Source organism: Pelophylax lessonae (genome assembly GCF_965119305.1).
Source record: "Pelophylax lessonae genome assembly, chromosome: 5".
Lineage (NCBI taxonomy): Eukaryota > Metazoa > Chordata > Amphibia > Anura > Ranidae > Pelophylax > Pelophylax lessonae.
This window is the reverse complement of record NC_138772.1, coordinates 309,409,011-309,436,262: the sequence shown is the minus strand read 5'-3', so window position 1 is coordinate 309,436,262 and position 27,252 is coordinate 309,409,011. Positions and strand designations below refer to the sequence as shown.

The 27,252-nt window shown below is 42.2% G+C and overlaps 1 protein-coding gene across 1 annotated transcript in view; it reads left to right on the top strand.

Annotated features, from left to right (window-relative positions):
* DROSHA (drosha ribonuclease III) overlaps nt 1-27,252 on the top strand; it is a 649,328-nt gene that overhangs the window by 465,341 nt on the left and 156,735 nt on the right. The window contains exons 19-20 of the mRNA XM_082259249.1: nt 4,135-4,195; nt 4,946-5,005. Of these exons, the coding sequence (XP_082115375.1) occupies nt 4,135-4,195; nt 4,946-5,005 (121 nt within the window). The remainder of the gene's footprint in view (nt 1-4,134; nt 4,196-4,945; nt 5,006-27,252) is intronic.

Sequence of the window (27,252 nt, the reverse complement as noted above, 5' to 3'; positions counted from 1 at the left end):
TTAGGGTGTTCGAAATTTGGTTCCTTCGGTGTGGGCTCTGTTGCCCCCCTGGGATCCTAATGTGGTGCTTTCAGCTCTATAGAAGCCCTCTTTGAAAATATTCGGGAGTATTCCCTGCTTGCGCTGCCCCAAAAGGTGATCTTTTTTAGTGGCTATCACCTCTGTGCGCAGGGTGTCGGAACTGGCGACGTCATCTCGTTGTTCACCTTATTGGTGATTCACAAGGATTAGGCGGTGCTTCCCTGTCCGTCATGCCTTCCTAAGGTTGTCTCTGACTGTCATTTGAATGAAGACATTGTGTCGCCTTTCCTGTGTCCAAGGCAAAACATCCGAAGGAAATAGCCTTGCATGCCTTGAATGTGGTCCGGGCAATTAGGGTGTACCTGGCAGCTACGGGGTCTTTTAGAAAGTCAGACTCTGTTTGTGCTCACAGATGGACCTCACAAAGGTTTTTCCGCTTCTTCTGCGACCATTTCCAGATTGATCAGATAGATGGGGGTTCAGGCCTATTACATCAGGGATCAGGTTCCTCCTTTCCTTGTCAAGGAGCACTCTACTAGATCACTTAATGTCTCCTGGGCTTCTGTCATTAAGCATCAGTGACGCAGGTTTGCAAGGCGGCCACCTGGTCGTCGATGCACATTTTTACAAAAATTTTCTAAAGTGGATGTTTTGGCATCTGCGGATTCTTCTTTTGGCTGCAAGGTTTTGCTGGCTGCTGTTCAGAGGACCTGGTCCTCTTTGAGGGTGTATTGTTTTGTTTTTTTTTTTCAGGTAAGCTCCAGTTGTTTATGGTTGAGCTCCATATTACCTGGTTGGCTATGGTTAGCCTTGGGAATTTTTTTCTGCTTTTTTCCCACCCCTCATGTTTTGGGACATCCCAATGGTTAAGAAGAATCAGGAGCTGTGTCCGTCAATGAACGAAAGAGAAAATGGGATTTTTGAGTTACCATAAAATCCATTTCTCTGTTGTTCATTGGCGGACACAGCACCCACCCCTCTGTGGAGTTGGGTTTCTTCGGACACTGCTTGTAAAAAAAATGAGTGCCTGTAACTGAGAGTGGGTGTATACCCCCTGGGACAGCCCATAGGCGTATTCAAGCTTTTCAAGCTTTTTCCTGCCTAGTGTCTTACTCCTGTAGGGGGTGGTATGACTCAATGGTTAAGAAGAATCAGGAGCTGTGTCCATCAATGAACATCAGAGAAATGGATTTTACGGTAAGTCACAAGTCCCATTTTTCTTTGTAAGTGGGCAAACTTACAAAATCTGCAGGGAACCAAATAATTGTTTTCCCCACTGTAGTATAATGTATTGGCCTCACCTCCCTCTGCATGCCTTGTGTCTGTGCTAGCCTTGGGCAAATGGTGGGTACTAGAAACAGGCTCTTGCTAGCAAAGCAGCTATCTCCCTGGTACCTGTGGTGCTGGGTAGGAGGGACCTTTCTGACAGCGCTGCTAGCGTTACAGGGCACCTTGAAAGATGGGATAAAGTATTTATTTGTACTTTGTCTAATACAAAATTTAATACTGTAAAAAAATGCTATACAGACAGTTTTTATATTAGTAATTAAACTACATACTAGCTATTGGAAGAGAAAAACAAATACCAGTAAGCCTCGACTTGAAGGACTTTCTTTTCCTCTAGATACTACAAGACTGTTTAGACAATTAGTTATTACCTAATTTACTACTAGTTATTAACTGAACAGTACATTGTCAAATATGATTTGATTTCACAGTTACCAGATGTAATTCATGTTCTGATTTGAATCTCTAAAAAAAGTGCATGTTGCCTAGACTGGATGGTCATCCTGTTTAAGAAACACAGATGTGCTGGAAGACAGTTCAAAACAAGATCAAGTTATTTTTAGGATAGCCAACTCCAGCTTAGGCAAATCCTAATTAGACCCAATGCACCCTGGGTGTTTAGCCTGAAGTCTGTGTTCCAGACATTCATCCCTGGGCACATACTGCCCTAAACGTTTGTAACGATCCATCCATCGATCCATTCAGCTGCAGCAGCTATAATAGAGTGCGACAGGCTGCCGGTAACAGGGCTGGCTTGGGAGACCTGTGTCCAACCCCTGTAATTAAACACCAGAGCCCTCTGCATTGTGCTAAACTCCCAGTGTTCATGAGACCCGAAGGTGGAGCTGAACCTCAAATGATGATGCCAAAAAGGTTTTTTTTTTTTTTCTTTTTTTTCTTTTTTAAGTAGTTACTGTAGGTCTGCAGCTACATCCACATAGGGATATTTCTTATTGTCATTCTATATGTTATACATGAAAGAAACAAAATAAGGTACTCAGGTCATGGTGAACAATAATAAAACCAAGACAAATCAAGGTAAAATCGGTATGTAAATATACATACATAAAATACTATTGCAATTTTTAACAAGCATAAAGTACAGGTACTATCAATCTCGATTTGCAGCAATGCCCAGAAAAGAAATACTGATATGTAGCAGGCTGATGCAGAATTAGTCAATCGCACAGCATCAGGAGAAAAGCTGTTCCTCAGCCAGGGGGGTTCTAGCTATAATGGTTCTAGCTTCAACCTGAAAGGAAGGGGACAAACAGTCCTTAAAGTGGTTCTAAAGAGTCAAGGTGTTTTATTTTAATTTATTCTATGGATAAAGGTTAAAAAAAAAAAAAAAAACCTTGTTTGTGCAGCAGCCTCCTCCAGCCCCCCTGAATACTTACCTGAGCCCCATCCTGATCCAGCAATGTGCACGAAGGCCACGGCTCTCCAGGGAGTCTCCTTCCTAATTTGCTGAAGCAGTAGCGGAAGCCATTGGCTCCCACTACCTACTGTCAATCAAAGTCAATGAGCCAATTAGAAGTGAGGGGGCATGGCCAAGACATGCTCTGTATGTGGACAATGTCGGGAATGAGCCTGCTCTAGTGCCCCCAATAGCAAGAGGCTTACTATTGGAGGCACTCGGCAGGGGGGAAGAGCCAGGACCACAGACGAGGAGCGCAAAAAGAGGAGGATTGCTCTGTGCAAAACCATTGCACAGAGCAGGTAAGTATAACATGTTTGTTATTTTTTTTTTTTTTAATTACTACCTTTAGAATCACTTTAACTGAACAAGCTGAAGTTAGAAGCTGATTGGTTGCTATGCATAGCTGCTCAAGGTTCTGCTCCAGTTTTAGCACATTTTCCCCATTATCTTTTAACTAGCATGGAATGTGAGTTGGAAAATGGCTGCTGAGACAGGTGTTTTTTTTTTTTTTTTTTTTTTGCTGTGACAGATTCTCTTAAAAATCCCATGGGTATTAGATGACTGTCTTCCAATTTAGCCATTTTGATCTAATGTCTATTGACTACCAGTGGAGACCACAGACTGAACCTGTTTGAAGAGGGAAGTGATCAAATTGGTTGAAACCTTGTCTGATTGGTACTTTTCCCAGGGTGAGCATTTGTCACAGGTGTCTGCAGTATGCCCACTTTGCCTTTCGCAGTTGTTCAAATTTAAAGGGTTGCTTGTTTCAACGGTTTCTGTTCAAATAAATGTTGGTTGCCATCTACAATTGGGAATGCCCTTTGATTTCTTTTAGGACTGTGTTGTGAAAATGACAGGATGATTGTGCGTGCACACTGCATTGAAAACAATGTCCGGTGCTAGGGAAATTGCATAAAATGAGCTTATAAAAAATGTTATATATCCCTGATGTTTTTATTTGTGTCATGATATTTTTTTTCTGTTTTGTCTCAACTCAGGCCATGACTGCAAAAAAAAAAAAAGGAAATTGAGTGCATTGATCCTGTAATTGTTTGTTGCAAATCTGGCCTTGCAGTAATTATGCCTTGTGTTGCCCTTGCCCAAATGAATCGGTGGCCAAGTAATTTATACCCTTTGAAGAGCATTGTATAAAACGATAGGATTAAACAGATCTAATTGCTGTTCGCGTTAACTGTAGTAAAGGAGCAGAGTTGAAACATAAATTTCAGGCCATCTAGTTTTACAAGCATATGATGAGAAAATGCTCTTATATTTTTACGAGTGCCGGCTTCTGAGCACTATTGATTTAAGTCATTCTCAACGCATTTCTCTGTGAACTTTCCGCTCACAGTTTTATGACTGGTTGATCTGTCATTTATGATGACTTTTATTTTGCATGGATACAGGAATAAATACGCTGATAAACATTATGTCTCGTCTGGGGCAAGATGATCCAGCCCCTTCACGGTAAGAATAATTTCATTTTATTACACATTTCCTAGTAGTTTAAAGCGACCATATTTTACGTGTCTCTGCATGTTTTTTGTTGATTTTGTTTCCCCTTTAAATTAAAGTTATTAGCAAATCAAAATAGATGACTGCAGCAGTTGGTCTGCAGCAAATACAGGAAGCTTCTAGATACTCGTACAAATGCTTCTTCCACTTCCCGCCATTCACAGATTTCCACTTGAATTGTCAAAGCCAATATCTGATCTCGTTACAGCATATTTGCCCTGTCCGTTACCTGAAAAATGTTTTATGAGAGAAAAGTAATGGCTCTGTTTTACTCTACTTTTGTTGGCTTTGTGTTTAAAATATTGAAATTGTGAGCTTTGTTGTTATCTCAAGCCCAATATCCACTTTAGTATAGATCCATAAAAAGCATGCTGTGTGCTGCACTAATTCCACGCTCCTATACACCCGCAGCTTGACAATCAATAAGATGTTCTTTGTGTCCAGCATCTGGCTTAAGAAATGTATTCTAAAGCATTTCTCTTTCAAAATAATGCTACGCGTTCATCGCACAACTAGCAAATCTTTAATAATGCACACACACACACACACATATATATATATATATATATATATATAGAGAGAGAGAGAGAGAGAGAGCGAGAGATTTTTTTTATTAGGTGTATGTAGCGCTTTTAAAAAGCAGTGATATTGCGTTGCTTTGTTTACTTTGTATCCACAAATAACAGAACTTTTTCTTTTCAGAATAAACCACAATGAGCGCTTGGAATTCTTAGGAGATGCTGTGGTTGAATTTTTAACAAGGTAAACAGCCCTTCTCTTTTACTTTTCATTTGAACTTTGTCATTTCAGCTTGTTACATTGTGTGCACAGCAGGTTAATATTACATAACATTTTATTGCATTAGATCTTGGTTGTCGGGCACTGTTCATTGAACTTCTATATGTTGACATGATCATTCATTCTGTCATGTACAGGGTTATAATGTGCTGTCAGTTACTATGCAGTTCTACAGTTAGTAATGCTTCATTACATTGCCCCTGTGAGACATAATGCCTTAAAATGTGTTCCCTAGCCCCATATGTTAGAATATACATGTATGTTTGTGATAGAAGGTACAGTACACTGCAAACAGTATGCATAAAATTGTGAAAAAATTTTGGTAAATGTATAGTGTGCGATGCACTAGGCTATCCTAAAATTGAGCTTTTATATTATTATTTTATTTTTTCGGTTTCAACTCACAAAAGGGAGGAGTTTGTGCGGTATATAGCACTGTATAAATAAAGTTGACTGGGAGACCTCACTTCTTTGAATCTGCTGTATGTTCTACTTGAATGAGACGTAGGGATGGTACATAATGGCAGTGCCTTGAGGGGGGACACTAGTGCATGTAGGGTCATGAAAAAAATTGACCTGCACTTTTGTTTTGGCAATGCCACATACCACAATGTGCAGTGCATTCACATCTCTTTGTTGTGATACGTTGTAGTATATGTGCTTTTGTTTTTACCATGTATGTGTCCTGGGGTACCAGTTTATATATATATATATATATATATATATATAAACAGTGGACTTAAAATTCTTGTTTTTTTTTGCTTTGTGTCCTTTATAGGACATGATTTGTTTAGTTAATAAGACATCATCCCCAGGCAGAGTACAATTTTATCAGCAAATATGGCTGTCCCCATGTAAAGATTGGTCTGCATGGCCGTCGTCCTAGAAGGAAGCCTCTTCTAAAGATGATGCACAAGAAAGCCCGCAAACAGTTTGCTGAAAACAAACAGACTAAGGGCATGGATTACTGGAACCATGTCCTGTGGTCTGATGAGACCAAGATAAAATTATTTGGTTCAGATGGTGTCAAGCGTGTGTGTCGGCAACCAGGTGAGGAGTACAAAGACAATTGTGTCTTGTGTACAGTCAAGCATGGTGGTGGGAGTGTCATGGTCTGGGGCTGCAAGAGTGCTGCCAGCACTGGGGAGCTACAGCTCATTGAGGGAACCATAAATGGTAACATGTACTATGACATACTGAAGCAGAGCATGATCCTCTCCCTTCGGAGACTGGGCTGCAGGGCAGTATTCCAACATGATAATGACCCTAAACACACCTCCAAGACGACCACTGCCTTGCTAAAGAAGCTGAGGGTAAAGGTGATGGACTAGTCAAGCATGTCTCTAAACCCTGTTGAGCATCTGTGGGGCATCCTCACATGGAAGGTGGAAGAGTGCAAGGTCTCTAACATCCATCAGCTTTGTGATGTCGTCATTGTGGAGTGGAAGAGGACTCCAGTAGCAACCTGTGAAGCTCTGGTGAACTCCATGCCCAATGGGTTAAGGCAGTGCTGGAAAATAATGGTGGCCACACAAAATATTGACACTTTGGGCCCAATTTGTTTCCAGCTGTAGATTGCTGCCAAAAGTTTTTCATTCCTTTTTATAAATTAACAGATGAGAAACACTGGCTCACCCAGGATATTCCAGTGCCTCACACACTTGTATTAACCGCTTCTGGACCGCCCGCCGCAGATATACTGTGGCAGGCTGGCCCTCCTGCGCGAACCAATGTAGGGCAGGCTGCTCCGATACAGTTAGAATCACTCCCCTATGCTCGCATTTAACCCCTTGATCACCCACAGTGTGAATCCGTTCCCTGCAAGTGTCATTATTACAGTAACAGTGCATATTTTTAGCACTGATTACTGTAGTAATGACACGGGTCCCCCCAAAAGTGTCAAAAATGTCAGGGGTTCGATCTGTCTGCTGCAATGTCAGTCCCGTTAAAAATCGCAGATCGCCGCCATTACTAGTAAAAAAAAAAAAATAATAAAAATGACATAAATGTTTCTCGTAGTTAGTAGACGTGATAACTTTTGCGCAAACCAATCAAAATACGCTTATTGCGATTTTTTTTTTTTTACCAAAAATTTGTAGCAGTAAACAAATTGGCCTAAAATTTAAAAAAATGTTGATATTTATTTATTTATTTATTTATTTTTTGGGGGGGGGGGGGAATGTTATATAGCAGAAAGTGCATTTTTTTTTTTTTTTTTTTTTTTTTTTTTTTTTTTTAGAATTGTCGCAATTTTTTTGTTTATAGCACAAAAAATAAAAATCACACAGGTGATCAAATACCACCAAAAGAAAGCTCTGTTTGTTGGGAACATCAATTTTATTTGGGTACAGCATCGCATGACTGCGCAATTTGGTAAAGTAACTCAGTGCCAAATTGCAAAAAATGGCCTGGTCATTATGGGGGCAAATCCTTCCGGTCCAGAAGTGGTTAAACACTGCACTATATGCAACTAGCAAGCAGCTCATCAGTTTGTGTTTAGAAGAACACTGCTACTTTGTCTTTCCATTTGTTCCAAAATGTTTATGGTCTGCTTGATTCAAGCAGTTCGCTGCACATGCATTTGTCCCAGGAATAAGCAAGTTGAAGTTAGTGTAAGTTACACTAAGTAGTCTTAGTGTAAGGGTCACATTAAATCTGGTTAGTAGTGCTCACTAAGGGTAGAAGGTGGAGGTGATCATGGCCATTGATGTGTTTTGAAGGCGTGCAATAAAACACAGACGACACTACATGCACTTTATTTAGTGGATGAACTTCTGGTGAATACTGAAAGAGCTTTGGTGGACTAATATAGAAAATGATAATGGATGGACAAAATTGGGTTTAGTCTATTGCCCTGGTTTTTGAATGCATTTTATTTTTTATCATTGTACTAAAATCTCTAGCATTTCATATTGCAGATTGTTATTGCATGTTATTTATGGCATCTTATATTATTGCACATTATTGTATTTGATTGCACAATTTAAGGCATTTTGTGCACTTTACAGTGCAGCACCAGGTATCATTAATAACGTATTGTGTACTATTGTCCATGTGGACATTGTGGGGTGCTTACTTAGCAGCTGCACCATATCAATTAAGGGTATTATCCAGAGGCATAGAGTTTATTTTAATGTTCATACAAGTGTCATAGTTACAACTAAGCTGAGACTGCCCAGGCATACCTTAATAGATGTAGCGCATATCTGGTGTCCGCTAAATTGTCAGATTCCTTTGAAGTTCCTGTATTTTGTGGGACTACATGACGCAGCAGCCCTTTCTTAGCATTCTTTGTGTGCAGGCTTTCTCCTGGGACCCAGTCCTCCCCCTTTTTTAAATATGCATCATGGAGGAAGGTAGGGCCCAAAAATCCCAGGAAAGGAGTCCAGATCAAAATAAAAATCAACCCTTTCCCGGCCTGGGCAGACCAACTGACTTGCTTACACAAAAGCAAATTCACTTTGAAGGCACCTGCCTACAAAGTTACTTCCTGCCACTGCTCTCCTTACAAGGGTCATAGGTTCATCTCAGTTTGCCCTTGCTACTGCTTACAGTGATAGAGTTACCTCCAGCCTTATATTCTCCCCTGCTTTTAGCAGCTGGTTTGTAGGTAACCAGGGTCTTTTGGGATCTTTACACATTACAATACTTGCAGTTTGTTGGTTTCCGCCAACCACGCTCACAATCCTCCAACAGCTCCAGGGCAGCTTGCAGTGTCTCTCCTAGAGCTATGGTAGACTCTGCGCAGTCTGCTGGGGATGAGGAGTTTGACCAACCCATCTGGGATGAGTTTATGCTTGAGAAGCCCGAGTCTGCTTACCTAGCTCCTGGGTTTAAAGATACTATCTCGGTATGCTTATGTTTAAACTTGGAGCACTCTCTAACTGAAATCACCTTGGTTACTAATTTAGACTCCTTTAACGGTCCTAAGCCCATATAAACCTGTTTTATGTTCCTACTGGAATTTGTTTATAGAAAACTGGAAAAAGCCTGACAAATTGTTTTCTCCACAAAGGTTCTACTAAAACCTGTTCATTATTCCCAAAGCAAAATGGGGGTGTGTGCACCATCCTGCATCTCGAGGTACTCAATGTTTTTATTCCTGTGCATTTTTTTTGGAATTCACATGGAGATCGTTTTAAAGTGGGGGGATATCTCTTCTTCTTAGACGATTGTTACCAGTGTGGGATAATCTCCTAGGGACACATAACAGAAATAAAAACCTGACAAGGGTATTTATCCTTTATCACTCTAATCAATATAAAACTTAAGTTTTTTTTTTTTTTTTTTACATACACTTTTGGCGTTACTAAAAAATATTGAACATAGTATTGATGCACTGTAAGCCATGGCAACAAATCTGCTTTAATACTTGAAGCTACTGAGCCAGAGTAGGCATTTAGAAGAGGATTGACCATTTCTTTGACTTTGTTTCATCTGCATATGTGTTCATAGTCCATAAATCAGAAAGTATCGATATCAGTGGGTCTTTGTTTCATCTGCATATGTGTTCATAGTCCATAAATCAGAAAGTATTGATATCAGTGGGTCTTTGTTTCATCTGCATAGCATATGTGTTCATAGTCCATAAATGAGAAAGTTTCGATATCAGTGGGTCAGTTTTAGAGCCAGTACGTAGTACACTGAACGAAATTATAAATGCAACACTTTTGTTTTTGCCCCCATTTTTCATGAGCTGAACTCAAAGATACAAGAGTTTTTCTATGTACACAAAAGGCCTATTTATCTCAAATATTGTTCAAAAATCTGTCTAAATCTGTGTTAGTAAGCACTTTTACTTTGCCAAGATAATCCATCCACCTCACAGGTGGATCTTTGAGTTCAGCTCATGAAAAATGGGGGCAAAAACAAAAGTGTTGCATTTATAATTTTGTTCAGTGTTAATTAAGAGGAAGGTCGGTACCAGCAGCACCTAATTTTCTTATTTCAGATTTACATTTGGATTTGTGGTGAAATATAATGTACAAAGCAAGGCAGCTTCTTTTTTGTTTCAGTAATAAACAATTCAACAATAAATTGTTTGCAGGCAATGACTGTTAGTTATAGACACCAAATTCATTTTTTTCTGGGATAATTGGGTTATACTGCTGCCTTCAGGAGGAATTTGACACCGCCAAGAAAAAAATGTAAAAAAAATCAGTATTGGGAGCAGATCACAAAGACAACGAGGATGTAATGAACTTCCAGAAATAGATTTTATGTCAAAAAAGGAAAATCCTGTTTTTCCCTTCTCAGAGACTGGGGTGAATCTACTTGTCTCCTGTGCTGTTTTTTTTTTTTTTGTGTTGCTTCTTTTAGAGCTGACTCTATCACTGGAATAGCTGATATTTCTGAGAAATATGAAGCAGCAGCCCTGATGCAGTTAGCAACCTAGCAATGCCATCTGGGGAACGATCAAACAAAATTAATATAGCCCTACCAGGCACTGGCAGTTTCAGAAATGCATTTACATTTTCGTCATTATCAGCGTCAGATATTTTTCCTCATGTGTTCGCCCATAGACCAGTTTATCATCTCTTTTCTCTAGGTACCAATTGTACGAATATTCACAGTACTGGTTATATGTGCATGTTGCACTCATTCCTGCAGATAGAATTTTTAGCATGCCCTTCTCTTGCATTGTAAGGACAATAAAATAAATGTATTTGCTGGTGTTTCCAGCGTCTGCAGTTTTTTTTTTTTTTTTTCATACTCTTGCAAAATTTAAGATATGTTTAATCGCTTTCCTTGGCATAGCAGACAGTCTAACCTTGGAATTTGCACAAAGAAATACGGCAGTATATACAATAGTTTGTGCTTTTTTGCTTGCTTCTGACATACAACCACGAAACAAATACTGCAGAAATTTCCAAAGTGCAGTTTTAGAGCTGATTTATGAAACGTTTCTAAAAACCTGCACTAGCAACCTGTGAGGAGGGGGAAAATATCTGTAATGCCCATATTTCTCTATAATAAGAAACCAACAGAGTCTTTCACAATGAAGAATTAAAGTAGGGCAGGTTATTTCAGAAGGAAACACAAACTTGAAAAGTGATTTTTTTTCTTTTTTGTTAGATCTGCTTTATTGCACACAGCGACAGAAATATCTGTAAATCTCTCTGTTGAGGTTAACCTGGCTCAGGCAATGTGCACACAAGAACAAAAGGGACACTTGGCATGAATTGCTGTAGTTTGCCAAGTGTATATACACTCTTAACAATGAACTTATTTTATTTCCCCCATTTTGGTCTGCTAAATATACTAATTACTTTGTTTTGTTGTATCTGTTGCATAAGTGCGCAAAAACTCAGACTGATGTAGCTGGAAGCACTAGGTGTGAATAAGCCAATTAGGAGAAATGTATATAGCTGGCCGGCTCACTACACATGGCTACTCATTTAGGACGTAGATGTGTTGAGTAATACTAACTGCAGCATTTAGCCACATTACCTTCTAGTTTTCTGGATGACCACCATTTGGGAATGTTCTGGATGTGACACACTGTTGGTTTACTGAAACTGAAGAGTGCAAAATCTGGTGTAGCTGTGCATGGTAGCCACCCTTTCGTAGCTTGTTCAGTTAAGCTTTGACAAAAAAAAAATGGAAGATGATTGGTTTCTATGCAGAGCTTCACCAGTTTTGGTAAATCAAGTGTAAAAAATACAGTGGTAACAGCGCTAGTGGGATAGCAACAGCCATAAGTTAATACAAGAGCTGCCAGCACGCTATAAGATATTTATCACAGCAATAAATAGAACACCAAAATGTGCTGCGCTGCAATTCAAGTAAAATGAATATAACAAAAATAAATAACTAGTATCAAGGTGAAAAGGTCCCAAAGTGATAAAATGTCCAAGATGTCAAAGTTTGGGTGTAATGGTGAAAGAAAAGTATCAAACACCTCTTCAAAAATGCTCCACCACACAGAGACAGAAATATGCTTTCCAGAACAATAGGACTCTGAAATTATAAGGGGTAATATCATGCTTATATTGACTTCATGCTGGGAAATGCCATCAGTCTGCAGGTGATCTCCTCCATCACAGGAGCCACCATATTGTCTAAGTTTAACATCACATTTACATTTATTAAATCAACCCCTCAGTCATTTTTGATGCTTACATCTTGGAATCTAATTCTTGAAGGCTGTAGGTTTATATAGCTGGACAATGTAGTGGTCACAAGTAATTGCCATTTATAACCAGCAATGGGAAAAAATTCAGGGCCCAATACTCAAGGGTTAAATAATAAAAAAAGGGCTAATGCATAAAGGCTCTCTTTTTTTCCCCTTGATCTTTTGTTTGAGTTCTTTCTATGACCCAAAGTTGGGGATGTCCCTGAAATGATCATTTCTAAACCTGTCAAATTTATGTTTTTGGTGATCTACCAGCTGGGAGGTCCCAGTGCAAATAGCAGTCAGACAGGATAGCAAAGTTTACCCAATTGATAGAAATGAGATTAGCGGTTAGGGCTGATTCATGCTATTGTATTGCAGTAACACGCATTAATCCAAGTGTATAGTACAATAACATACAAAAATAAGTGTGTTTCATTGTGGTGCCATGTGTTTTCTGTTTCAAGTATTTTATTGAACAATGCAAATGAGTAACAACGTGTGACATACAGTATAAAGAGAAGAAGTGCAATCAAAGATTGGTAACATAGTATAACAAACAACTGTAACTACAGTAAATCATGAGGGTTGGTAAAACGGGTGGTCAGGAAAGAGTGGTGATTGGCACTGCCAACACACAGGCACCCCTTAAAGGGAGCACACTGTGCCTGGGCGGGGAGGCACAACCAATCAACTGTTATACTGAAGGGAACAGTACCCAAGTTTACCGTACCATGTGGGAAGGGGCCGGGGGGTGAGAGGAACCTCACGGGTATCCAACCAAACAGGGGCTACAGTCAGCCAGAATGAGAGAGTAGGTTGAACAGGCAGCCATTAGGCTGTAGTTAAAATCATAAGGCAGAACCAAACCGAGACGTTGTAGGTGCTGCAACATATGTGTGCAGAAGGGAGGAAGCAGGGCAGGTGCCATGTGTTTTTAATGCAACTCCAGTGCACCCTAACGCATAGATGTAAACCATTTATATTTTGGTGCACTGCTTTGAAAAATAATCTGCAGCTATGTTAAAGCATTGGCAGTCTATTCAAAATCAATGGGTTGGTATGCCACAGCATAAAATTATCAAATAATGCACCACAGCAATGTAAATGCAACTTTAAAAATCTATAGTTTAAGCCTAGCAGACTTGTATCATATCAGAAACCTTGTTTATCTTGCTTCCTTTTTTTCCAAGTACATTAGTCTTCAAGTGGCTACAATAATGTAAATCTATAAAAGCCATTGCCTTTTGCATCAACAGCTATTTAGGTGTTCTCTGATTAGGATCAGACATGCCCAATATTATCATGATGGTAATGTTAAATATGGCAGATCATTGGTTACAGTATTGATGACCTAGTGTGGACTCTCTTGTCTTGTAAAATAAATAAAATCTATGCTGCCCTTCTGCTTTTAATGTATTTGTTCTTGAAACTGTTGTGCGTGTTTTTTGCCACTGCACTTTTTTTTATTAGTATTATTATAAATACGGTACATGTTTCTGTGCTCTTAGCCTGTAACATCCCTCTTCAGTTATGTGGCTGCCTTTGAAGTCTTTTACAGTGCTGATGGGCTCAAAATGTAAGATTACAGAATGAAATCCAGCGTGACTGTCGTGTCAGATGCCTTTTTATTTTATTTTTTTCTCTCCTCTCCTCCCTCTTGAAGGGATCAGCTTGCCTGGAACAGATAGGCAGCTTCCAGAGCTTGAGTCCAATTTGCAGGAAGAAGGGCGATTATTTCAAAATGTTTGTCACTTCTCCTTGCTGTGATTTATCTCTGATCTTGTATTTCCTAACCTGAAGTGAAAAGCTTGTTTACAAGTGAGATTAGTTTTATGGGAATACACATTGGAGGGGATTAGAAGATAGAAAAGCCTTGTGTGCAGCATGGACTGGTTAAGGTTTAATTCATCTTGCCTGAAGATTCAGCAATTACCTTTTGAAACATTCATAAAAAAATAAATGTGTATATATATATATATATATATATATATATATATATATAATTTTTATTTTATTTTTTACTTCTATTTCCAGATTTTAACAAGCACTTTTTTACAATTTCAAGTCCATTTGTTTCAATCAAAATAAATGGTCTGGAAATTATAGCTACTACATTTTACCATAAAGTTTTTTTTGTTTTTTTTTCTAATGCATGTTGAATTTTTTTCTCAATGTTTTATATTATTCCCAAGTTATACATCTGTCAATAACATTTTGCATTTATTTGGTAGTCTGTTCTTATAATGCCATACAAACTCCAAAAGCTGTGTTCCAAAGTGTCTAGCAGATTTTTTTATTATTATTATTATTATCATCTATAGAGGCAAATGTCACATGAGAAGGGATGCATGATTTTACATTCAGTTGAATGTTCATTGCACTCCTGTTTGTCCTCATTAAAGCCTCCTTCTCTATGCTGTAATAGGTGTTACCAGGAGTATTGTGTAGGTATAAGCCTGTCTTTGGCGTACACAGTTGCCAGTGCTCATTAACACATTGCCTATGTTGATTGAAACTCTAACACTGCATGGTGTACACATTGGATGCATTAAGCAGTCATCCAAATGTCACTCAGTATTGACACTTTCAAGAGGTCCCTATGGGGCTTGCTTGCATCCGAGGATTTGCATATATTTGTGGCTTAAAATCAAAAAAATGTGAATCAGCGCTTATGGTAAAGTGAAAAAGCTAAAAAATGGTGAAGTACCAGCGCTGCTTACTCAATGTGTGTGTGCTTGGTGTATTCACATACAAGTAAGCACACACACATTGAGTAAGCAGCGCTGGTACTTCACCACTTTTTATTATTTAAAGGCACCCCCCATTTATCAGCAGCAGCTTATTATATTTTTATATATTTTTTAATTTCAAATCCTAAGCGATGGCCCTATATATTCAAAGTGAAAAAGCTGCTAGCAAAAAAGTGCAATATATACATACACTAAAATAATCAAAAGGGAAACAAAATTGCAGCGCTCAAAAATAGTAGTACAGTGCAGGCAAAATAAAGTGCATAAGAATGTATAAAAATAAGTAATAATAAATGATGTGTCCCAATAATGGATATATCAAAAATAATGGATATATCAAAAATAAATGAATATATCAAAAATAAATGAATGTTCATATAAAGTTCATTCGTAGTACCCCAGTGAGAGGATATATTTTAAAGGCCACACGTGTAGATAAGTCTACCACCATATAAGTAAATTTCAAACTCACCAGAACCATATGCTGTCTAAATTATAGACAGCAATAGGGTGTATAACAGTCAACTCCACGATCACTTGAAACTTGAATTGACGGTGATATCCGGATAAGAGGACATCCTCCAGCAGGTTATACAGCTCAGCACATCATATGGGAGAGTTTAAATAAAAATAAAAAAGGCTCATGGTGTAGTATGAACTTAAAAATAGATTTTAATAACATTGTAACACTGAATGAGCCAGTACAGTGTACATAAGATAAAACGATAACAACAATAGAAAGACTCACATCAAAAGCCACCCCTTCAGATTTGAAGCGATGACTGGACCTTAAGTATAGAGGTAATAGCTCTATGGCTGTTTCGCGTCCCACGCATCTTCAGGAGCTTTTCTCCAGAACAACTTGTATGATGCCTGGACCTTGCAAATTAAAAAGTTCACTGGACAAATAGGTACCACAATTATTTTTTCCTTACTTACATTATTTGTGCTCCTCCACCTCTTCTATGTGCTGCTACAGCTTGTAAGTATCTTATTAGATCTGGGTATGAATAAAGCCCTGACCTTCCCAAGCAACAATGCACCAGATCCAAAAGTTGTCACATGAGGGTACAGGGAAGCATGTCTAGCCCTGTGCATGTTTACATTGTAAAAGTCAAAGACTGCATATTCATTTTTGGGATATGCAGCCGCAGATCTGGGTAACTGTGGATTGTTCAAAAGAAATGCATGGACTTCTAGAGCCTACTTTTCCTTTGCCTAGTTCAGGCAAACTACAGATTTATCTAATTCAGGGCAGAGTAACAGGTCCACAAAACTGCCTATAAATTATATACCTTTGGTCCCCTTCTACCTGCTTCACCCCCCCCCCCCCCCCCAAGGCCAAATGTGATGTCATGTGGGGGCAAGGAGTGGGTCTTAGGCCCTATGTATGTTCCAACAAGGCAAACTCAGAGCTTACACAGGGCTTTCTTGTTTCCCTCTCACAGCAGGTAAATGTGGAAGATAAGAATATGCAGCCGAGGGGGCAGGCTATTAAGTGAACCGGTTGCATTACCCTGAATTGGCAAAGCAGTGGCAGGACAAGGTTTTTGTGCATCAAAGGTCAAAGTATCCTCTTCACAATGAGTTTCAGCCCATATCTTAAACATATAATGAAAGGCTGAATACACATTTGACTTTAATTCATCTAATCATGAATGCCGATTTAATGAAGAGGTGGGGGTTCTTACTTAGTAGTTGAGGTTGAATAAAGACAATAGTCTATCCAGTTCAACCTGTGCAGGTGTGTGTAGCCGTAATCATCTCTCATACCCCTGAATGTTCTGATCATTGAGATGTACGTCCAAGAGTCTTTTGAAAGCAACCATACTTCCCGCAGAAACTACCTCTTGTGATAGAGAATTCCACAATCCTGTAGACCTAACAGTAAAGAACCCCCTGCGTTGCCTGAGGTTAAAACGCTTCTCCTCTAGATAGATAGATACAACTTTATTGTCATTGCATAGTACAGGTACACAGCAACGAAATGCCATTTAGCATCTACCAGAAATGCAAATGTAGCAGTCGTGCAAGAGTGTAGATAACCATCTAGCATATTTACAAATTAAAAAATATATATACATTATATATATATATATATATATATATATATATATATATATATATATATATAATACATACACATACATTATATACACAGATGAGTGTGAAATGTTGGACAGAATGTACCGTAATGATAAAGATACATACAAATATAAATAGTGCAGATGTACTGAGGAGTGAAAAAAGATATACTATGTAGTATGTACACGTATAGTACAGAGGTTATATACAGTCTTTTGTTTGTGTTTGTTTTGTAGTGATTAACGGTGTAGTGTTGAGTTCAGTCGTATGATAGTGGATGGAAAAAAGCTGTCCCTTAACCTGCTGGTTCTGGTGCGCAAGTTTCTGTATCTCCTTCGTGATGGAAGGAGGTTAAACAGTTTATGACTGGGATGCGAAGGGTCCTTGATGATGTTGTGAGCTCTGCGCAGACATCTACTGTGGTGAAGGTGCTCAATGGCTAATCGCATTGTATGCCCTCGAGTCCTCATGCAATCCCGTCGACTGCATAGCTTTTTTTCTATGCTGAGATCACCATTGAGGTATTCATAAATTGCTATCATGTCCCCTCTCAGGCATCTCTTCTCCAGGGAGAATAAATCAAGCAATTGCAGATGCTCTTCATAATTAAGGTCCTCCAATCCTCTAATTAGTTTAGTTGCCCTGGACTCTCTCCAGCTCCAACACATCCCTCCTGAGGACTGGTGACCAGAACTGGACAGAATACTCCAGAGTTTTATAAAGTGGTAGGATTATATTTTTATCTCTGGAATACATCCCTTTCTTTATGCATGCTAATATTCTGCCGGCTTTGGCAGCTGCCGCTTGAAATTGCATGCTATTGCTTAGTTTATCCTCTACCAAGACTCCCAGATCTTTCTCCATTTTTGATTCCCCCAAAGGTTTCCCCCCTAAAGTGTATTGTGCTTTTATGTTTTTAGTTCCCAAGGGCAAAACCTTAAACTTCTCCACATTAAACCTCATTTGCCATGTCGTTGCCCACTCTGTTATTTTGTCCAGGTCATTCTGTAGGATATCTGCTTCATGCCGCGCAGTTTTTGCCCGGCCCAATTTTGTGTCATCTGCAAAAACTGATATAGAACTACTGATCCCGTCCTCAATGCTGTTTATGAATAAATTGAACAGGGTTGGTCTCAGGACTGAGCCTTGGGGGACCCCACTTACCACCTCAGACCAGTCTGAGTATGCGCTTTATTGACACCCTTTGGACATGCCCTTTTAGCAAGTTCCTTATCCAAGAGCAAACCTTGCGGTCGATGCCTGCAGACCTTATTTTATAAATTAAGCGCTTGTGGGGAACTGTATCAAACGCCTTAGCGAAATCCAGGTACACCACATCCACTGGTCTCCCCCTATCTAGCTCACAGCTCACCTCCTCGTAGAATGTTAAGAGATTGGTTTGACAAGAACACCCATTTGTAAACCTGTGCTAATTACTGCTGATGATGTTGCTGTCTTTAGCAAACTCTACGATATAGTCCCTTATCATCCCTTCCAGAAGTTTACATACTATCGATGTCAGACTGACAGGCCTATAATTTCCCGGGACATGCCTCTGCCCTTTTTCTTGATGCATGCAGTTGCTAAGGCCTCTTTCACACTGCCCCACTGTACTTTTCATGTGGTTTTCCTGCTCTTTCCCAGAGACTTCTATGAGGTCCTGCGGTTTGGGTGTAGTTTCAGAAAGGGCATTAACACTCCTGCATGCTACATCTTTGGTGCGCTTTCTAAAACTGCAGGACATCCTAGAAGTCTGCGGGTTTCATGTGGGTTAGCTGCGCTTTGCCCAAAGTGCAGCAGCACCACACCGGGGCAGTGTGAATAGGTAGCATACAATGGCAACTTTGCATCATGGCCTTTTATCTGTGCTTCACAGGTCTGCACAAAGTCAAACCCAGCTATCAAAATGACAGCTAAAAACTTACACCTTTTAACAGTCCCATCCAGTTTATCATACTTACAAAGCTTCTCTGCACTTCTCCTAGCACCATTTTTATCTAGAAATAGGTTAATGTCTACCTAGCATTAGGAGGTGTTGGTACACAACTTATGTTGCTTCACGCATCAACCTTTACTGGGTAGATCACCTTGTATGCCTCTCACTGATGCTCAACAAGCACCTACAGGACCCCAGATGAATCTCATCTCCCAAGACTTTATACAATCCTTGGAGGCAGAACAATTCCTATCCTCAGTCTTCCGGTGTACTCAAGTCTGTGGCTGCAAGGGTCAAACACTCTCAGCAGTCCATCTTCCTCACATTCCCTTACTCCTCTCCCACATGAAATCAGCACCTAATGACTTCTCACTGTTTCTGCCAAGACTCTCTTATCTGTGCTACTCTCACACTCAAACCATTCTCTGTCACATGAGGATAAGGATCTACTCCTACTGGTCACTTGTTTGTGACTCTATTAGTGTTACTAAACCCAATTACTATATCTGGATATCTGGTCTCCCACAGTACACAGAACATGAAAATGCAATAGTTTTAGTAAGCATACAGTAGCTCACATAAGTGAGTACACCTCACTTTTTTGTAAATACTTTATTATATCTTTTCATGTGATAACACTGAATTAATGACACTTTGTTGCAGTGTAAAGTAGTGAGTGTACAGCTTGTATAACAGTGTAAATTTGCTCTGTCCCCTCAAAAAAAAACTCAATGAACAGCCATTATTGTCTAAACCTCTGGCAACAAAAGTGAGTACACCCCTGAGTGAAAATGTCCAAATTGGGCCCAAAGTGTCAACGTTTTGTGTGGCCACCATTATTTTACAGCACTGCCTTAACCCTTTTGGACATGGAGTTCACCAGAGCTTCACGGGTTGCCACTGGAGTCCTCCTCCACTGGTCCTTGACAACATCATGGAGCTGGTGGATGTTAGAGACCTTGCACTCCTCTACTTTCTGTTTGAGGATGCCCCACAGATGCTCAATAGGGTTTAGGTCTGAAAACATGCTTGGCCAGTCCATTACCTTTACCCTCAGCTTCTTTAGCAAGGCAGTGATCATCTTGGAGGTGTGTTTTGGGTTGTTATCCTGTTGGAATATCGCCCTGCGACCCACCCTGCTTCAGTATGTCACAGTACACGTTGGTATTCATGGTTCCCTCAATGAACTGTAGCTCCCCAGTGCTGGCAGCACTCATGCAGCCCCAGGCCATGACACTCCCACCACCATGCTTGACTGTAGGCAAGACAATTGTCTTTGTACTCCTCACCCACCTGGTTGCCACCACACACACTTGACACCATCTGAACCAAATAGGATTATCTTGATCTCATCAGACCACAGGACAGGGTTCCAGTAATCCATGTCCTTAGTCTGCTTGTCTTCAGCAAACTGTTTGCGGGCATTCTTGTGTATCATCTTGTTGCCTAGGTTATGTGTAAATTTGCATACACCCCAATCATTGTAATAGTATGCACCTATACACATCTAGATCCTGAGAGATCTTACACAAAAGAGGTAGTTCCATCCGCAATACACATTTATTGAGAGTTACATAATATATACAAATTACACACTAAACAGTATTTACAACACATTAACAGTATAAGTCCCCTGGCTTATATGATATTTACAAATTACCCACAATAGCCATGTAGCGGGGTTAAACATGCCTAAAGACACTGTTTGATATGTGGGAAGGAACTAGGCTCCCTCTAGTGGTAGCTGCATGGAATTTCCCGGGCTGTGACTTCCTTTTCACAAGATGAAGAAACTACATCTCCCAGGCTGCTTTGCAAGATCCAGGGTGCACGGCTGCACCGCACGGCACTATGGGGGAGGTTATTTAAAGGAGAGAGAAGCGCGCGAAGGGGGGCCTTTCTGCGCTGGACTCTGAGGAACCAGCGAGCGAGAGTGAAGGACTGACACTGGATATTGGGCCAGAGCCTTTTAGCCTGGAGGGACGACGTGGAACCGTCCCATCTCAAGCACGAGGCACATTCCTGGAGGTCATACTGCTGTTTGCCGAGACCGGAAGTCATCCGCCAGAAGGACCCCGCGCGGCTGGCATATAGCCAAAGGACTGAGACCGCAGTGGAAGCGCGCGAAGGAGAAACTTCTGTTGGTGAGAGGGCACATGCCCAATAACTGACTTTATCTGCTGAAGAGACAGTTTTATCTACAGATAGCGGTAGTGCAGCAGGAGGTGATAAAACCCCGGGGTTTATCACCATACTCTCTCAGGAGACTCATAGACAAACAATAAGGTCTGTAAAGGAGTCGCCAGAGGCTTATCTCTCTCGCAGAAGTTATTGCTCAGTTACGCAGACACCCTGCGGTGACAACTAACAGCTCGTTGTTTTCTCTCTCTTGATCTTTATTCCTAATCTGGATTACAAATGAGCTCTATTCAATAACCTTGCTAGCGAAGATCAACAAGAAAGAAGAGAACTCTGGGGGAGGGACTCAGATAGGCCCACCTACCTGGTACTGTGTCTAGCCTTAATGCAGGAGGAGTGTGGGGGTATTCTTTTACCTTTTTAAAGCTGTTTTAAATAACCTTTTATGGACTTGTATTGTATTGTATTGTATCTCCCCTATTCAATTTGATATATAGTAAACTAAGTTTGGTTAATTACAATCCTGTGCGTTGTTCCATTGTGTCACCCAGAAGGACTACCATTCAAGAAGGTAACAAGGTATTGTTGCATAGTGAAGTATTGTATTCCAATCTGTGTATCCATTTGATAGTCCAGTCCTATTCTGGGTCAGTTGAGCCTGAGGAGGGATCGAGCCAATTTGATTGGGTTGTTAGGCAGGGTGTAGACCCAATAATATAATCAGCAGCTCCTGCGGGGGTGGTGCTACACGTGGGGGCTCGTCCGGGATTTCTACAGTCCTGCAACACAACCCTCTCAGCCCCAGAATCCCCTCCCACGCAGAAATGGATCCTGTCGCTGCTGCTGAGTGGTGTAAGGAAGAGAATGTCATAGTGGAAAATGGCCTGGTGGTTGAAATCAAGGGAGAAGCCTGGACTGAAGAAAAGCTCCTCCCTGTTTTAAGGGCACTATCCACAGACAGGAAATTCTGGGTGATTGACATAAAAACTGACACCACTGCCCCACACACGTATGCACTGTGTGAGTGGAGGAAAGGGGTCCCTGATTATTTCAATGGAAACAGTGTAAAAACTATTGACCAAACAGAACTTTTCCTGATACATCCAGGAGTTCCTACTGCGGGTCCCTCATCCACCACCCCTGGGGTATCCAGCCAAGAAAAAGGTGTCCAAGAAGGGCATCCTGAGTCATCACCTTTGTCGACTTTTAGCTCAGAACTGTGTGCTGTTCTTGGGGAGATTGTGGCAAAATGTAGCAGGGACTCCTCGAGCTATCTGATGACTGGATATAGGAAGCTCCGGACATTCTCTGGGAAACAGCCTGTGCCTTCAGCAGAAGATGGGTTCGAAGAGTGGCTAGATACCGCCACTCAGGCTTTGGAGGAATGGGAGGTACCAGAACAGCACAAGAAGCAGAGGATCACAGAGAGTTTAAGGGGACCTGCATTAGAGGTTGTACGTAATCTAAAGCTTAGCAAGAAGAACTGCACTGCACAGGATTATTTGGACATTCTGCAAGATGTGTTTGGTCGGACGGAGAACGCGGCTGAACTTCTCTACCAGTTGGACCACTGTTATCAAGAAGAGGGGGAGAAGTTGTCCGAATTCATTAAACGTCTGGATAGGATTATCCACCAGATTCTGTTAAAGAAAGGAATAGACCCCCGGAAAATAGATGAGACTCGTGCACGACAGGTTCTGAAAGGGGCTCAACCTTTAGATCCCATTGCCATACTGTTACGAACTCGTCGAGATGGCGGCATTCTAGAATACCCCGATCTGATTCGAATGGTCAGAGAGGAAGAGGTCATGTTGGACAACAAGAAGAAAAGTCGGCAGTTTGACTCAACTGCCCGGGTTGGAGTGATAAGTGTGGAAGAGGGTGACTCTCAAGTTGAACTCCTAAAGACCCAAGTGTCTCAGTTGATAGAAATGGTGTCCATCCTGACTGGTCAGGTATCCACTCTACCCAAGGGGAGTATATCGGAGAGGCCAGATGAACCTGTTAGTCTCAGCACAGATCCAGAGCCACGGCCTGCAAGATTGTTAACTTGTTTCAACTGCGGGGGAGTTGGGCATGTTAGAAGGGTATGTCCCAGCTCAGGAAATGCTGCCGCGAAACCTCGCGAGCCAGCGGGAAACTTCAGAGGACACCGGTGAAGGAGTCAACCGGGTGTCCGCCAGTCTTAAGGGACTCCAGAAGTGGTGCAGGATCAGGGAAACTGAGTCAGGGGGTCAGACCCAAATATAACACCCCCAGTTCTAGACTCCGGGTTACTGAGGGAAGGAAAGTCAATGCACACCGGATTCGGCGGGGGCCTAGATCAAGGAAGAAAAAGGAGAAGAGGGCCAGGGTACAGAGAACTGAATCAGATAACAAGGCTACATCAAGAGAATTCCCAACTAACTTGGTCGGGCCCTCCCCAGTGGTCTCGGTTCAGGTGGAAGGAATTTACACAAGAGCCCTCCTTGACACAGGGGCCCAGGTGACTCTTTTGTATAGAGACTTCTATGATAAATATCTTACCCATCTACCTTTGCAGAAGTTGGAAGATCTGGAGATATGGGGTATTGGGACCCAAAGTTTTCCCTATGACGGGTATCTGCCAATCAAGTTGACCTTTGATCCATCAGTGGCTGGTGAAGCGGAAACCTTCGACACCTTAGCGGTGGTCTGTCCTCGTCCACCAGGGGCCAACAAAAGCTCTCTCATCGTAGGAACAAACACTGACCTGGTAAGGCGCCTTCTGATACAACTGGTCCAGGGACAAGATGCTCAGGCGCCAAGGATCCATCCCATGCTACGGCAGGCCTACCAACGATTAGTGTTGGAGCAAGAGACCCCCGCAGAAGGAGTTGGACGACTCTGGAAGCTGGATAGAGCAGAAAAGGTCTTACAGCCAGGAGAGGTGGCCTGTTTTAAGGCTTCTGTTAAACTCACATGGCAACAGCCGGGTCCCTTCATTATCTTTGAATCAGGTCAAAAGGAGAGACAGAGAGGGATAGAAGTGATCCCTGAGGTGATCCCTTTGAAGGTGTTACAGGAAAACCGTGGAAGGGTTTTAGTGAGTGTCAGAAACACCTCTATTACACCAGTGAAGGTACCGGCCAGAGTGCTCCTGGGCCAAGTCAACCCGGCTACCCCAGTTGCCCCCATTGATTTCAAAGAAAAGGAACAGGGTGAAGCGGTTATAGAGGAGCTTTGCTCTGGAAACGCTGCCCTCCCGCCGGAATGGGTGAAGAGGGCCAAGGCACAACTTGCTCGATGGAGGGAAATATTCTCTAAGGACGAGTTTGACGTGGGATGTGCCAGGAGCGCCACTCATAAGATCCGCCTGAGTGAGGACAAGCCTTTCAGGGAGAGAGTCCGGCGAGTCCCCTTAGGTGACTTAGAAGATCTACGTCAACAGCTGGCAGAGCTCAAAAAGATCGGGATTATCCGAGAATCCAGGAGCCCGTATGCTTCCCCGATAGTGGTAGTCCGGAAGAAAAATGGATCTTTGAGGCTTTGTATCGACTACCGAACGCTGAACAGAAGAACCATCCCAGACCAGTATACCACTCCTCGAATCGAAGATGCCCTACAGAGTCTGTCAGGGGCGAAGTGGTTCAGTGTGATGGACTTAAAGAGTGGGTATTATCAGATCCCCATGCACCCTGAAGATCGGGAGAAAACAGCCTTCATCACCCCTGTGGGGTTCTTTGAGTTCAATCGCATGCCTCAGGGGTTGTCCGGGGCCCCTGCTACCTTCCAAAGGCTGATGGAGAGGACCGTTGGAGATATGAATTTGATAGAGGTACTGGTATACTTGGATGATGTTATCGTGTTTGGCAGAACTTTAGAAGAACATGAGGAGAGGTTGGAAAAGGTCTTGAAGAGGCTACATGAAGAAGGTCTGAAACTTTCTCCTGAGAAGTGCCAATTCTATCAGTCCTCGGTCCATTACCTGGGCCATATCGTGTCTGAAGAAGGGGTGGCCACTGACCCGGACAAGCTGGATGCTGTTGCTTCCTGGCCGAGACCCACAAATGTGACCGAACTCCGGTCATTCTTGGGCTTTTGCTCCTATTACAGGAGGTTTGTGGAGGGGTTCGCCCAGATTGCCCGACCCCTAAATGAGCTCCTGAAGAATGAAGAAGATGATGTCCCTGAGTTGGTAAAGCCGGCGAAGTCCACCATAGGCCCCCGGAAGGCTAAGGAATCCATCCAGGATCAGTGGACCCCGGAATGCGAAGGGGCCTTTGTCCAGCTGAAGGAAACCCTAACCACTGCCCCTGTGTTGGCCTATGCGGACCCCACAAAACCATATGAACTGCATGTTGATGCCAGCCGAGATGGGCTGGGGGGGGTACTTTATCAGGAGCATGAGGGTCATCTGCGACCTGTTGCCTATGTGAGCAGAAGCCTACTGCCTGCTGAAAGGAATTATCCTACTCACAAACTTGAATTCTTGGCCTTGAAGTGGGCAGTGGTTGACAAATTGAAAGACTACCTGTACGGAGCTGAATTCATTGTCAAGACAGATAATAATCCCCTCACCTATCTGTTGACTACGGCCAAGCTGGATGCAACAGGACATCGATGGTTGGCTGCCCTCTCTAGCTTCAATTTTAGCCTGAAGTATCGGCCAGGAATCGGAAATAGGGATGCAGATGCCCTATCCAGAAGGTTGCATGTTCCACAGGAACCTGCGGAAGAATGGACTCATTTGGCTCCAGAAGGGGTGCGTGCCCTATATCAGGGAACTGAATTTCGATCCCGAGGAGGGTCAAGAGCAGAAGAGATTGGGGTTTCGGCTATCGGAGTACCCAAATGCTACTGCCAGGTGACCCAAGTTGAAGGGGAGGGTTTGCCCCGGCTGTCCAAAAGGGACTTGCGGAAGGAGCAGTTGGAAGACCCTTTGGGAAAACTTCTCTTGGAAGCCCTGGAGATCCAGAGCCCTGAGTTGCTTCTAACTGACTCCCCTCAGGGGGCCCGTCTGTTGCATAGAGAGTGGACCCGGTTACAGATCAGAGAAGGAGTGGCCTACCGGAGAGGTCCATCTGAAGATCTGGAGGAGAAGTGGCAACTGTTCTTACCAGCTAAATACAGAGAGGGAGTTCTGGCCGCTCTTCATGATAATCATGGCCATCTGGGGCCCGAAAGAACCTTTCAGCTTGTCAGGGACAGGTTCTACTGGCCTTGTATGAGGGCCGAAGTTGAAGGATACTGTCATTCTTGTGTCCGGTGTATACAGAGGAAGACTCTGCCACGTCAAGCAGCCCCAATGGGCCATCTACAAAGTCAGGGACCCATGGAGCTGGTGTGCATTGATTTCCTTTGCTTAGAGCCTGATCTGAGTGGCCAGGGGAATGTCCTTGTGGTAACAGACCATTTTACCAGATATGCTCAAGCATTCCCAACAAGGGATCAGAAGGCCTCAACGGTAGCCAAAGTTCTTGTAGAGAAGTTCTTTGTACATTATGGGTTACCACAGCGCCTCCATTCTGATCAGGGAAGGGACTTTGAAAGCAGACTGATCAAGAGACTGTTAGATATGTTAGGCATTCAAAAGACTAGAACCACTCCCTACCATCCACAGGGGGATGCCCAGCCTGAACGATTTAACAGGACTCTTTTGGATATGTTGGGGACTTTGAGCTCAGAGAAGAAACAGCATTGGGGCAGGCACGTAGCTGCCATTGTGCATGCCTACAACAGCACTGTCAGTGATGCTACTGGATATTCCCCTTATCGGCTGATGTTTGGAAGGGAGGCTCGGTTGCCAGTGGATTTGGCCTTTGGCATTTCGCCTGATCATACCTCTTCAGCATCGCATAGAGGATATGTGGACCGACTGCGGAAGAGTCTGAAAGCGGCCTATGACAAGGCTCAGGCCACATCTGATCAACGTGGACTGCGGAATAAAAAAAATTTCGACCTAAAAGTTCGGATCCATGACCTGCAACCAGGGGACAGGGTTTTGTTGAGAAACTTGGGTGTCCCGGGAAAACACAAGTTGGCAGACCGCTGGAAGTCCCAACCTTATGTTATCTGTAAGCAACTGCCAAACCTTCCTGTGTACCAAATTCGGCCTGAGGGAAGTGTGGGTCCATTGAAGGCTTGGCATCGGAACCATTTGCTGCCTCTCTCTGAAGCGGTTCGTATGCCCCCTGTGGAAGACTTGTCAGCGGCCCCTTCGACT